Below are 14933 nucleotides of genomic sequence, written 5' to 3'. Positions count from 1 at the left end.
CTCTAGGGTTGTGCGCTCATTTCACTCTAGAGGCCGGGGGCCAGCGCTGTCCGGAGACACTTCCGGGTCACGTGGCCAGCGTGACAAGCTGCATCTGGCGAGCCAGCGCAGCACACGGAAACGCTGTTTACCTTCCCGCTGGTAAGCGGTCCCTATTTATCTACTTGCACCCGGGGGTGCTTTCGAACTGCTAGGTTGGCAGGCGCTGGGACCGAGCAACGGGAGCGCACCCCGCCGCGGGAATTCGAACCACCGACCTAACGATCGGCAAGTCCTAGGCACTGAGGTTTTACCCACAGTGCCACCCGCGTCCCTACTTTTATGACATATTCGCTGCCAAATAATTTCTTAAGTGTTGTCTTAAATGCTACCTCACCTGGTGAAGCAGTGCCAGATAAGGGGGCTTTGCTTTGGGTTCTTTCATTTCCCCCCACGGTTTGGGGGCTACCATGTAGTTTCTGCAGTGAAAAGATGGCAGTGAAAAAGATGGCGCCGAGAAGTCTGATCTCATTGACTTAAGAAGAATCTGCAATGAGAAGAGCCAAAAGACTCAGGTGTCCTGATACAGAAACTGACGCAGAGCCCTCTGGTTTCAAACAGAGTAATCTAGATAATTACCTGCTACCTCAAAAACAGCACATATCTCCTCCCAAAATCTTCCTCAACTCTTTACATGGAAAGACAGTTGAAGAGATATCCCTAGGAATAAATGAGGACAAGGCTACTACTCCCATAACCGAGGCACAAGTACTAATTGATAGAAAGGTGGAGCTGCTGGAGGAATGCTGCCTACTGACTGCTCAAACAGTTCAAAAAATCTTTGAACAATTACAAAACATCTTCAAGAAGCTGGATAACCCAGATGAAAGGAGGCAACTCACTTCCTTTTTGCCATCCTTAACAAGCCCTGGAGATAAACAGAACAAATACAAATTTATACCTCTAAACCAGCCAAAAATCAGAGGAAGCCCCCCTCACTCAGTCAACCTGATACTGAGGCCATGTGAGATTGTTCTCCACATTTTTCCATATAGAGGGCCCCTACCTTACTGGGAGTCATCCTTCTGGGCCAGACATCATCTAAATCTGCTCCTAGGCCTTGAGGGGGGAAGCATTGACTTAAAAGCAGTCAAGAGGCTCACTAACGATGGATATTCCAAAAAGGTACTACTAAGATTTGGTAGTCATAGAATCCCAACCAAAATCTTAAGGGAAAAGGCTCATTTAGCCCAGAAAGGAATTATTCCACGTCGACACTTTGAAGATATATCACTCAGACCATTGATTGCATCTAAAAGACAGAACAAGATGAACAAGGCCATTCCACCAGAAGCCGACATCTGCCCTACTCCCGTGGAAGAACCCAGTAGATGGGAGAAACCGCAGCCAGCTACCCGGGAAATCACGCAAGAAAAATCCAAGCTCCCAAACCATGCGATTGTAGCATCAAATAACAGCCTCGCCCTTGACACAATAGACTGGACAGTCCCAGAAGAAGAAGATCTGCTGAGTAACTTTACCAACCTACCAGATAAAGAACAAATAAACATACTCAGTAAATTGACGAAACTACAGGCCAGATTGACCGAAATTCACCAACAAGGTCAACAAAATGCAGTAGAAACAATACACAATCAAACTTTACACCTACCAGCCCTCTCCCCAAAATGCATAGTCAAAAAGAGAGCTACTAATGGAACTTTCAAATGTATAGATGCAGAGCTTCAAATCCAGCCTCCTTTAAAATATGAAATGGCAAGGAAAAACTCCAGTAATGAGACCACAAATTCCTGGCTGAGATATCAAATACTAGCTCCAAACGAAATAGGTACCCCTTATTTAAGTACTACAAAGGATTCTAACATTGCCGAACAAAAGATGACCTCCAACAGACCTGACACACTGAGCTCAACACCAAATGAGTCCAAAGAAATGGAAGTAGAGACTGAAAACAGTCCTACTGTCCATAATAGTCCACCAACCACAGAAATTTCTCAGGAACAAGGAACAGCTAAGGAAGAAAATCAAGAAAGGGAGGAAATTTTAATTTCCCGCACTTTAAAAAAGAATCTAAAAGATCCACCATTATGTTCCCCACCGAAAGCAGCGACAAATGGCTGTATCGGCACAAGACAAAATCCCTCGCTGGACTCAATAACAGAACTAGAATGACTAAATGCTGTCAACCAGCCACCAACTCAAAAACGGATCCTACGCTTGCTGTCCTGGAATATTGCAGGGTGGGGAAACAAAGACGGAGACCCAGACCTAATGAACTTCTTTAAAGATTTTGAATTAATACTTCTACAAGAAACATGGTCAACTAGAGATATTAAAATCAATGGATTCTCCTCCTATACGAAACCCGCATTGAAAACAAACATGAAGGGCCAGCCGAAAGCAGGGTTCTGTTGTATGATCAAAGACAACTTAGGGTTTGAAATCAAGCAGCTAGAAAAATGCTTACCACTTGCACAAGCTCTACTTTTAACCCAAAAAGACGATACTTTGCTACTTGTAAATGTCTATATCCCCCCAACCAAAAACAACAGCAACAGTGAAAATTGGTCACAACTAACCTTTTATATAGAAAATTTGACCGATAAATACCCAAATGCCTCATTGATAATAGCAGGTGATTTTAATGCCAGAGTGGGAACCAACAATGAACAACTATGTAGCAAACTAAATTGGAATACTGATAATGATATCGCACATGCCCTGAAAATAGGACGATTCTCCAGAGATAGGGTTGTAAACAACGAAGGCTTATGCCTACTTGAATTATGTAACAACTTTAATTTGCAGATTGTGAACGGTTCAACAAAAGGCGATAGAAGCGGGGAGTTTACATACTTCTCCCCCCGAGGATGCAGTGTCATCGACTATATTCTTGTCCCTTATAATATTATAAATTCGATCATGGACCTCAAAATTGGAACGCGTACTGAAAGCGACCATCAGCCATTATCGTTGTCTATTAACTTAAAGGACGAAACCAAAATAACCAAGTACAATATCATAGAACCTTCTCAATACAAACAAATGACCCAATTAAAATGGTCCCAGGAAATGAGTGCAGCAGTGGGGCAAAAACTTACAGCCAACCTGAGAAAACAAGTATTATCCAACTTAAAGACCACTAATTCCTACAGTGATATTCCGAAAATTTATAATGAAATCTTCCAAATGTTCGTAGAACTTAGTACTCCACCTAAAGTTTGGGTACTTAAACATAGCGCTAGCCCTTGGTTTGATGATGAATGTTTCCAGCTAAAAAGAAAACTGCGCCAAACATTTAAAAATAATCGCACTAAACTAGAGCCCTCTTATCTTGATGAAAAAAGAAAATATCATTACATTCTGGCCGAAAAGAAACAGAAATATGCAACCCAAAAATGGCTACAATTACTCGACTCAATTCAGAGTAAAAACAACAAAGCGTTCTGGAACCTAGTGTACGGAGGATTGAAAGCCGAAAATCAACTAACTCTACCACCAATTGCAGAATCCAAATGGTCCCAATATTTTACATCTGTATTTAACAATCTACACAGTGAACTTAAAGGAAATGAAACCACTAAAAATAAAATCAATAAACTCCAGGAGTGGCCAAGGGTAGAAGAAGAGGAAATTAGAGAGATAGTTAAAAATTTCAAATCGGGGAAATCTCCTGGGCCAGACGGTCTACCAATAGAATTATTCAAGACCTATATAGATTGGTGGGCAGAACCCTTAGCTCAATTGTTTACTCTCATAGATAAATATGGGATCATACCTGAGATATGGTTAAGATCAATAATTATCCCAATCTTTAAAAATGGCGACCCAAAAGAACCAAGGAATTATAGACCGATAAGCCTATTATCAGTGATAGGGAAAATCTACGCTAAGCACCTTTTATCTAAACTCCTTACCTGGATGAAAAATCTAAATTTACCAGGGAAAGAACAAATAGGTTTCTCCAAAGGTTGCTCCACATTAGACCACTGCCTTATACTTATGCATTTGGTTGAAAAATACAGATCTCAAAGGCAATCTAAGATATATGCTGCTTTTGTAGATTTTCGTGGTGCATTCGACTCAATTGACCGCCCAAAGCTGTGGAGGAAACTCGCAGAATTAAAAATTGATCAGCGCTTATTGATTCTAATACAAAATCTATACTCTTCCAATACCTGTCAAGTCAAACTTAACACCAAAGGTCACCTTTCATCAGACATCCCAAACTCGAAAGGGGTAAAACAAGGGTGTATTCTTGCCCCCTTTCTATTTAATTTATTTTTATCAGACTTAGCAGATCACCTTCAAAAAATAGAATCACATGCCCCTAAACTTAATCAGAAACCAGTTCCTCTGTTATTATACGCAGACGATGCTGTTCTACTATCATTAACGAGCTTGGGCCTGAAACGTCTTATATCTTCTCTGATCCTTTACTGCGAATGTAACAAACTCTCTATAAATTATGAGAAGACAAAAATTTTGGTCTTCTCGAATGGTTGGAAATTAGAGAAATGGAAAATAAGAGGGCAAGAAATCCAACAAGTGAAAATCTATAGGTATCTGGGAATCTTATTCCAGAGCAATTTAGGGTGGGCAAATCATCGCACAAATGCCATAAAACAGGCAAAGTGCACCTCATCAGCAGTTGCCCGTTTTTATTATCAGAAAGGCAATCAATTTATTCCTGCGGCCAATCAGATATTCCAAACAAAAGTGCAATCCCAGATATTCTATGGAATCCCACTATGGGTCCAAGCATATAACAGTGATTTAAAAAAGATTCACTCCAGCTTTCTGAGACGTATTCTTGGACTCCCAGCTGTGATCAAATATGAAACAATGTGTGCAGAAATAGGCATACACACAATGGAATATTGGGCATGGTCCACCTCAATAAAGTACTGGTTACGCTGCCATTTTCGCTGCCCTCCATCAAGTCTGCTCGCTGATTTGCTCAAAGACTCCTATAAATCAAGATGGTATCAGTACCTCGAAAAAAAGATTGAATCTTTAGGCATCGAGCTGGAGCCCCTGTACAATTCTAATGAGCAATACATTTTCCATAATATCCTAACTAGACTAAAGGATGTCGAGAGACAAAATATTATGGCAGCTGTAAACAAAATTTGCTCCCCCATATTCTATGATTTAAATATCTTAGATAGCAGAGCCAATTACGTCACTAAATTAATAATCCCAGCCCAACGTAGGGCTTTTATGCTGGCCCGTTTGAATGTTTTTCCCTCAGCATTTGTCAGGGGAAGATATCAAAACATTCCTAGAAACAAGAGATTCTGCAGATGTTCTATGAATGTCCCGGACACCGTAGAGCATATTCTCTTTCATTGCCCATTGTACAGTACGCTCCGTCAACGCGTGCTGTCCCCTCTTTTGGGTGGTCCGGAACCCCAGCAAGGTGAATGTGTGGGATTCTGCCTATCCGACGTTGACCAAAGGGTAACGGCGGGGGTAGCCGAATTTTTGGTAGCAGTTCTCCAAGGAGCAGGTTAACAAGGAAAACCACTGACTCTATATGCATATATATATATATGTATGTAGCCAACTGCTGCCTTTTTATATATATTTCAAGGCTTTTATATCTTATTTTCTCTTTTATGGTTTTATTTGTATAATGCCTAATAAAGGTTTGATAAGTAAGTAAGTAAGTAGTTTCTGCAGTGAAGGAAGGTGTCAATAACTCTTATTTAATGCTTTGACGTTGGGTTAGAACAATGAAGGTCTGTATGACCCATATTGCTGCACTGTGCTGCCAAATGGGCAAAGGGACATTCTGCCTCAGTGGCTTGTTCTAAATAGACCTCTCTGTTTGTTCTGCAATGTTTGCATTATGACACAAATCTAATTTATAGGAATGGATGGGGGAGGGAGGAGGCATCCTACTTGAGCTGTTTAAAAATAGAGTATGGTTGAGCTAGAATTGTAGGTGCCAGGGGGGTCAAGCGGATCCGTATTGCTGGAGAGCTGGAAAAACCTAGAGAGGGTTTTGCTGCAGCAGCTTTTCCACTGCCATGTGTTTTTGCATCTCTGAGCCTGGTGGCTTTAGCTCCTTTGCAGTCGCTGAGAGCAGCACTGTACTAAAATTATATACGGAGTTGTTGTTATTACATTCTGCGCAAGCACCTCGGCACCATGCATAGTGAAAATAGCAAAAAACAAAAAGTTATAAACAGCAAGTAAGTGTGTGTGTGTGTGTGTGGTTTTAAAAAAAATACAAAATAGACACTTATGGCAGAGACCCCATTCATTCTGTTCGAGAAGCCTGTCAGAGCAAAACTGTCTTCCGTTGCTTCTGAAAAGTGCTGATAGTGGGTGTCTGCTGCATCTCAACACGAATGCTGTTCTGCAGAACAGGGGCAGCCACACTGAAAGCGCTGCTCTGAATGACTGTGGAACTTGCACTTGAGATTCTCTCATAGGTCACAGTGACCTATTGGGTATACAGGGGACAAGGCAGTCTTTCAAGTAACCTGGTTCTGAGCTGCAAGAGGGCCTTATATTTTCGTGGCAACACCTTGGATTTGACCCAGTAACAGATCGGCAACTAGTGCACATCCCGCCCTGCAAATCCAGCAAGCGAGTTGTCCTATGCTGAGAGTAGTTTTCCTCCACAATCAACCTAGCTACTGTGTTCTGCACCAGACTCAGCTCAACACATTGCAGTAACCTGACGGTGAGGTTGTCAATGCATGGGGACGGCTCTTTCAAGACTTCTATTAAATGGTGTCCCAACTCCGTAAATGATGATGATGATGATTTTCCTATGGTCAATTCATTTTGAACTTTGGTTGTAATTCAGATGTAAATTGATGTATACCTTAGTATGTGGCCATAGAAATGAATGTTTAATTAAAAGCAACTAGGTGATTGTAATCCAAAGCTGTGTTTTATCATTCTTCCTCTTTAAACAGAGCGTGGATCACACTTCTTGCAGACCTCATCATATTGAGGTGGGGCTAAGATGAGCATAACCAGTGACGAAGTGAATTTCTTGGTGTATCGCTATCTTCAGGAGTCAGGTAACTTTTTCTTTTAGAGCAACGTTCTATATGTCCTTGAGAGTGTTCTAGCAAAGAAGTTTGACTGGACTCTTGCCAGATCACATAGCAAGATTTAGATGTATAAACAATACATTATATTTTACAGTTTACAAATAGTAGCATATATCCCCACTGTTACAGTTCATTTTTGTTAAGTAAAATGCATATATCCTGCACTTTGTATTTCACTAAATAAGTGTTCGAGCCTGCCCTTAGCATTTATTATAAACATTTATTTACCACTTTTCAGGTGTAGGAAAATACCAAACTGGTTTCCCTATCTGCAAATCAGAAAGAAAAACAGTTGAGGTCACCATGTGCGCTGCAACTCTCCCCTCCCCAGCTGCAAGATCCCCGCCCCACAAATCACCCCCTTCACCACAATTCAGCTTGAAAGAAATATGGTAGTAAAATTAAGAATTTTCTCTGCTGAATTTTGTATTGAGTGTATAGCCTTTAGAAAGTTGTGGTTGATTTAATTGTTCATTTGCCGATAAAAAAAGGCAAGTAATTGAGTGGAAACAGCATTTATTGTACTTTATTTAAAGTCTATGTGTAGTTGTAAAATCTTTGAGAGATCTGATTACGAATAGCCATCACGAAGTAGCTTCTACAGGATTTTCCTGGTTTTGTCATGCATAGAAATCTGAGTTTAGAACCAAGGGCCAGTATCCCAACTAACTCATTCCGTAAGCGCGAAAATTCATACTTGCAGAATAAATCTCTGCCTCTCTTTCACGCACACACACATGCCATGGCCTCCCCGGATCTGCTCTGGAATATTGGGGAAACTCCTTGAGCAGATGTGGGGGGGAAGAGAAGAGGGGAGACAGCGCCATTGTGCGAACACACATTTTGCACTCAGGCAACTGTAAAAGAGGAGAAACATCTTAATATTTTCCAGTTTTTAATTTGAATTGAATTAGGCTGAATTTATCTGCTGCATCTAATGATTCTTCCCGCGCCCCCCCCCCCCATGAGAAAGTGACTCCTACCCTAGATTCTGAATAATTGGCGAACAACGTATATAAGAACTAGCTGGTATTTTTGAGCCACATTATTCTAGAAGTTAGTTATTCTGGAAGCTACTGATACATGGCTTTTAGAGTGGTGTGATATTTGAATGGGGCACTTTGCAGTTAGATTGAATTTAAAGAAAATTAGGGTTTACCGTCTTGGCTGCTAAAAAAGCTGCAGTGACCAATTGTGGATAATTTCAGTGTTGGAAATCCTTGCAAACTCATTACCATGTGGCAACAGTGATGGCCTATTCAGTGTTGCTGGTTACAGGTGGTTATTTTGACTGACTGCAGAGCACAGTCTAAATCTGCAGAGTATAATTTCCCTTGTTATAAAATGAAGCTGGATGCTGTCTCAATTACCTCCTACAGCCTTTTTCTTCCTCCTCCCTCCACACACAGAGGGAAAAAGAGCAGAAAAGAATGTTCATCTGTGTAGGTAAAAGAGGGTTTTGTTTTGTATCCTGGCCAAATTGAAAAGATCTCAAATTTTATGGATCTGCAAGCTTAGGCACGGTGAATGGCAGAATCTGGAGTGCTCTTTCATTCTAATGCCACAGTATGCAAATAGGAAAGAGGATTTGTTTCATTTTATCCTCCTCCTCCTCAAAACCTGTAATGAAGAAGAACTGTTAAATGGTGCTAATCTTTGCTAGCTTATTCAAGTTTTTAGAAGTACTTTCCTAGTAAAAGATGTTTCCTCTCCTCCTTTGACAGATGACTAAAATTTCAGTAGTTTTATATTCTTGGCAGATATTGAAAAGAACTGTCATTCAACCCAACGAAAAGGTTATTATTTACACACACACACACACACACACACACACACACACTCTCTATGAATTTTAGCAAACAGTCATGTGTGCTTTAATTTTGGCCACTGTGTAGTTCAAAAAAGAAGATCCTTTCTCCTCAGTTCCCGGGATAACCTGTAATACAAGGGTGCATTTGCTGGGTCTTCGGAAATAATTCTTATTATTGTAGTCATTCTCATCTTAAATTAATGGCATAGATTGAAATCCTATACCCAACAGTAGCAATGCAGGAAGAGCCCACAGAACTCTGCTTCTAAGGTAGACTCACCTGATCCAATCCAATAAGATCATGATCTGATCTCACTGGATTGGATCAGGTGAGTCTACCTTGGAAGCAGAGTTCTGTGGGTTGCACTACCTTGGAAGCAGAGTTCATGATCTGAGTCCACTGTATAATCCACAGTCTGGTGGATTCCTTTATGAGGGCTTCAGTCCTCCCGCTGTGTCCTGTCCCCGTTTATCCCCCCCCCCCCTTAAAAAAGGGTGCATTTTGACGTCTTGCTACCACACTGAATAGAGTAGTGGAGTGAGTCCCTCTGGAAGGAACAAGTCTCAATGATGGCCCATCGCCCTCAGATGCAGTTTGATGGCAAAAACATGCCAGATAGATAGACAGACAGACAGATACACACACACACTTCATTCGGGGGCTAGACAATGTTTTGTAACTAGGAGAGTATTCTGGAGAAGCAAGACTTATTACACTGCTGCAAGCATTTAAAAAGTAACTGTGACTCTTCAGAATACTTCATCTTCATTGTGCACGGCTATAAAAAAAGCTTTAGAAAGATGGTTTTCGTTAGGCATCTACTAACAGGTCTGTCACTGCCATTTAAGGGTTAGGGAAACTATTTCCAAGGATCTCATTACACTCTCCCCCCCCTTTCCTCTTTCCTCCGCGCCCCTCCCCCCAATTGTCTCAGAAGGCACTCCCAAGGCCCAGATGTTATACAGTGCAAGATATTTTCCAGTAGACATATCTGGCAGTTTGGCAAAGCAGCGCAGGCAGTTTGAGCTACTCAGGGCTGGAGATACGGTTGGGGTGCTGACGAAATTGCTTTCCTCTTTTTTTAAAAAAGAGACAAGACTTATTTGTAACTGCAATGATGCGTTTCAATCTTTATCCAAGTCTCATTTATGGAAATTATTATGATGGCTTCCATAGATCTCTGCTGCCTTTATAGGAATGTCTACACATCTTAGAAGTCTGATATCTTCCTAATATGCATTCCTACTGGGTTTTTTTTAAAGTGCCCATTATTTTACATTATTTTTCTAAATATACACTTTATATCATGCATTTATTCATTTTTATCTTTATTTATTTATCATTTGAAAAGGAGCAAACTAATAATGCATCCGAAACCACAGTGTTGGTAGGATCATGTTCATTTTGGTGTGTTCCTTCCCACCAGCTGCTTTGTAATGAGAGGGGCAAATCCAGCCTTTGTGAGCAAAGGAAGACATTATGGGCTAGATTCACAAACCTACCAAGAATATCCATGACATTAGTTTTCCTGATTATAACACTAGTGCTTCTGTATGTACTGTTTTCTAATATTCCTTTCACACTGAAGTGCTATGGAACTATGGCTTTCTGACCAATACACAGTGGTACCTCGGGTTACAAACACTTCGGGTTACAAACTCCGCTAACCTGGAAGTAATACCTCGGGTTGAGAACTTTGCCCCAGGATGAGAATGGAAATCGCGTACCGGTGGTGCGTTGGCAGTGGGAGGCCCGATTAGCGAAAGCGTGCCTCAGGTTAAGAACGGTACTAGAATGTCACACTAAATTTCATTGACACCACGCTAGTGGGTTTGGTGAGACACAACAACAAACATCATTGGACGACATCACTGCACCCTTTCTACACATGCGTCCTTCTATTCCCCTGTGATGAAAAAAATTGTATGCCGGTGTACCATCCCAAATTTTGTCTCTTTATTCCCATGATTTTCCGGGATAAGGGAGCTGCAAGCAGATTCCCCCCCCCCCCCCCAAGAATGCAATAACATGGAAATGAGCACTATATATGTGTAATAGAGTTGGCTCACCATTTACGTGAGGGATCAGTTCTGGGGGGTCTGTGCACAAAGGCAGAATCATGCAAAGTCAGGACCCCCCTCTGAACCCCCCCCCAAAGGAAGCACTCCCCCAGAGCCCTTGAATCTCTTTCCCAGAGGCTGATGAGGAAAACCTACTGGGTGTGCTGTTGGAGGGGAAATAAATAAACTGAGAGTGGAAAATTACAGTTTGTGATCGCGAATGTAAAGGGACCATAAATTGTGGGTCCACTGTATTCTATTTTCTGGAAGCGGCTTTTTGTGTGAAAACTCAAATATACTGCAGAAACTTACAGTTAGTGGGGATATTGAATAAGCTGCTATGTGAATGCAGCCTAAATGTTGCATCACATGGTTTTGCTACACACACACCCCATGTTGTACTACTACCTTGTTTAGATTGAATTGTTTCTCTTTTTGCTTGGTATTTGATGGGGCGGCATGTTCGCCATGTGGAAGTTGCTTTTTGGCCTCATGATCTAAAAGTGGTCCCATTTGTTTTCTTATGAATGGAAAGAATAGATTCCTCTGACTTTCATCTCCGAAGCCATCAGAAGAGGGAGTAGAATAGCTGTCCCCCATATATCTGGAGATTTCTCATAATTACAAGTGTGGGTTTGTGACACCTGGACACCATTTCTCATATGGGCAAAATGTTTTTTTTCTCTCTCCGCATCCTGAATTGAATGATTGTGGCTGGGTGACATTAGGCCAACTCATTTATTTCTATTTTTATTCTCTCTTCCTCCAATGTCTCCGTGGGAGAAAACACTCTCCTTTTTCATGTAATCTTTGCTGGGCTCTGCCGATCGTTGTTTTCTTAGGGGCTGTTTCTCATAATATGCCTGCCACCTTCTGGGTGATGGATGCTTCGTAAAGTGAGCCATTTCATATGTGCCGGATTGCCTTGTGGACTGGTTTTCCAAGAGTTGTCTCTCCCCTACTGTCAGACATTGCTGGTGGCGACAATACACCCCATGGAGACCTACTTATTCAGCAAGCCAGTATCCTCTAACAGCTCACTGCATGAAGTAACTACCATACAGAGGCCGCTTCAAGCAGTTCCTGCAGTGGTTGTAGTTTGACTAGCCCTGAGTTGCGTACGGATTTATCTTTTTGTTTTTACCTGAGAAGTGATACCATGACAAATACATTTGAGAAGCCCTGATGTGAAAATAGTATTTTATATGAGACGCCGAAGCAGATTATCATTCCATTTCCTCCTTCCATGGCTTTACTTTTTTGGATACTGGACTGCAAAATACAAGCACGACCCATCAATCCGTTGTGAGGGAATCACACCTGTAGAACTTGATGCTTATCACTTCAAAACTTTCAGAAGCGGGCCAGTAACCCATTCCAGGAACTCATGATTAATTCTACATCCACACACACTGCTTTAAGATCCTTCCCTCACTCTCCTAATGCTTGTTTGTCTTCTTAGAAGCTGGAGTTGCTATAGAGAAAACTTCCAAAGGAAGGTTCTGTTGTGTTTTCAGAATACTAACAGGCAAATTGGTAACACTAGAATATTGTTTTTAGTCCACTTCCCCTTCCTCCATTCTGTCCATAAAGGTAAAGGTACCCCTGACCATTAGGTCCAGTCACGGACAACTCTGGGGTTGTGCGTTCATCTCACTCTATAGGCCAAGGGAGCTGGTGTTTGTCTGCAGACAGCTTCCAGGTCATGTAGCCAGCATGACTAAGCCACTTCTGGCGAACCAGAGCAGCGCACGGAAATGCCGTTTACCTTCCCATCGGAGCGGTACCTATTTACCTACTTGCACTTTTTGGCGTGCTTTTGAACTGCTAGGTGGGCAGGAGCTGGGACCGAACAACGGGAGCTCACCTCATCGCGGGGATTCGAACCGCCGACCTTCCGATCGGCAAGCCCTAGGCTCTGTGGTTTAGACCACAGCGCCGCCCGCGTCCCTATTCTGTCCATAGGGCATAGTTAATTGTCTATGGAGCCATGGAATATTCACGAATATTCTAACTGTGGCAAAAACAGTGCTGCTTTCTTGTGGGAAGTGAAAGATCAGTTTTTCTGACACAGAAGCAGCAAGTCCTTAAACCTAGCAGTGGGCTGTTCTAAAAGGACCCAGACATTCCAGGAAGCTGGAGCTAGGAGTCTGTGGGACAGGAAGTGAATATGTGTGTGATGGAAGAGGAAGCTGATTTTTTTCTTAACTATATATGTAGACCACTATTAGACAAGCCTTCAGTGCCAGGTCTCTATTAACATACACAAATTTCAACATTAAATAACTTCTTTGGGATTTTGTGAAGTTCCATTTCTTTAAATCATGATGGTGTTGTGTGGAGTATGTGTGTTTTGTTTTTTAAAAAATATATTCTACTTCCTACTTCAGGAATGGATCTCAAGCTTTATAGCACCCTCCCTTTAAAAAAGAAAAGAAAAAAAAGAGGCCATTGACTTACTTGGGCTGGTTACATGCATTTTCAAAGACAATACAGCTCACAGCGTCACACTATAAAGGGGCACAGTTTATAAACTAATCATGCTCTTGGCATCTGGGACATTTTCACTTTAGAATGTTATGAGACAACTTTTGTAATGTTACCTTCATTCTCCAGTAGTAACATGGTGATAATTTTGCTCCAGTAATTTCAACTACAAAAGTAACTTGCAGAAAGTTAGCCCAACTTTAAAATAGTTTGCAAGAGGCATCCCTTGATGTTGCCTTTTAAAAACCAAATTGCTTAGGCACATTATTTATATTTAAGCTTTCAGTATTTTCTCTTATGAAGCCATCTCTGTAGCACATACTGATGAATTTTCTGTATTTCCAGTCCTGAAGTGTTCCTTAGCTTTGAAGTTTTTAATTTGGTACATTTTTGCAGCGGTTTTCTGTAATCGCAGCAGCTCTCTAAACAGCACTGCTGTGACTGTAAAAACCACAACAAAGCGTACCTAGCTCTTTATCCACTCAGGTTGTGCTGATGGTTACACAAATATTAATTGCTGTAGAAATTGCCTTGAAGTTGCCTCCTGTTGGCAGCAAATGGTGTGTAGAAGAATTCATTGAGGGGTAATGTTGGTTAGTTGGTATTCATAATCAAGGTCAGTCCTTCATCATGGTTATGATGGTTTATACCCCTTTGCATGTATCCTTCTTTCTACAGTTGCATCTGCAGCAGTGCTAACCACTGTTAACAGTAGCTGTCACTAGTTAGCAAGTGTTTGCAAATAAGTCTGGCGTCCTCTAGGGCTCCCTCCGGCCTCCAGCACAACTCCTATCAGCCAAAACATCTAGAGGGCAGGAGGCCATCAAAGACCGAACTGCACCATGGTTATTCTGTTCCTTTCCATCTTTTCCATTCTGAACATTTTTAATTTCTAAATTCAGAGTTCCAGAGTAGAGTTGTACATGTAACACTGCATTGGCTGCAATAGAATCTCCCCCCCCCCCCCCAGCATCCTATATACTAACAGTGAGCTCATTGTCGGAGTGTGGTTCCTTATGTAAGCCGAAACCATCCACATACTATAAGAGAGAACTCGGCAGACTTGGGAGAATTGCGAAGTTTGAAATACTGTAAATACCTTTAGGTAACAATAAGTTGGGGAGGTGGGAAGCCCAGACAGCTTAATGATGACTGAGGAGGTGGCATAGAAAACCTAGGGAGGGAGAAAATGGTATGGAATATTCTGGAAGAGAGCATGGCTAGTTGGCTGGAACCCTGAACACTTCACACAGCAATCAATTTTGCTTCTAAGGGTTCCGCCTGGTCTTCCTTCAGATGAAGAGTAAGGTTTTGTGCCATGGCTTAAAGTCTCAGCATTGTCCAGTCTGACAGTGAATAGTCCACCAGCTGAAGACTCAAGAGCATGCAGTTTGTCACCATTGTGGGTGGTTAATCACCTTCTCAGCAACCAAGTATGCAGAGCAGATGTCAGCACCAACTGAATGGCGGTGAAAATATCTGTACCCACCTACAAGGCC

The 14933-nt window shown here is 41.7% G+C and overlaps 1 protein-coding gene across 3 annotated transcripts in view; it reads left to right on the top strand.

The window, feature by feature from the left end:
• TBL1X (transducin beta like 1 X-linked) overlaps positions 1-14933 on the top strand; it is a 134969-nt gene that overhangs the window by 97716 nt on the left and 22320 nt on the right. For 2 of the 3 annotated variants that reach the window (XM_077927524.1, XM_077927526.1), the window contains one exon: positions 6936-7043. In XM_077927524.1, the coding sequence (XP_077783650.1) occupies positions 6986-7043 (58 nt within the window). In that variant the 5' untranslated portion in view covers positions 6936-6985. Of the gene's footprint in view, positions 1-6935; positions 7044-7314; positions 7469-14933 lie in introns of all 3 variants that reach the window. The other variant, XM_028727727.2, reaches the window with a different exon arrangement.

This window comes from Podarcis muralis, chromosome 4 (genome assembly GCF_964188315.1).
Source record: "Podarcis muralis chromosome 4, rPodMur119.hap1.1, whole genome shotgun sequence".
NCBI classification, from domain to species: Eukaryota; Metazoa; Chordata; class Lepidosauria; order Squamata; family Lacertidae; genus Podarcis; species Podarcis muralis.
Note: the sequence above shows the minus strand (reverse complement) of the source record. Positions and strands in the feature narration are given on the sequence as shown.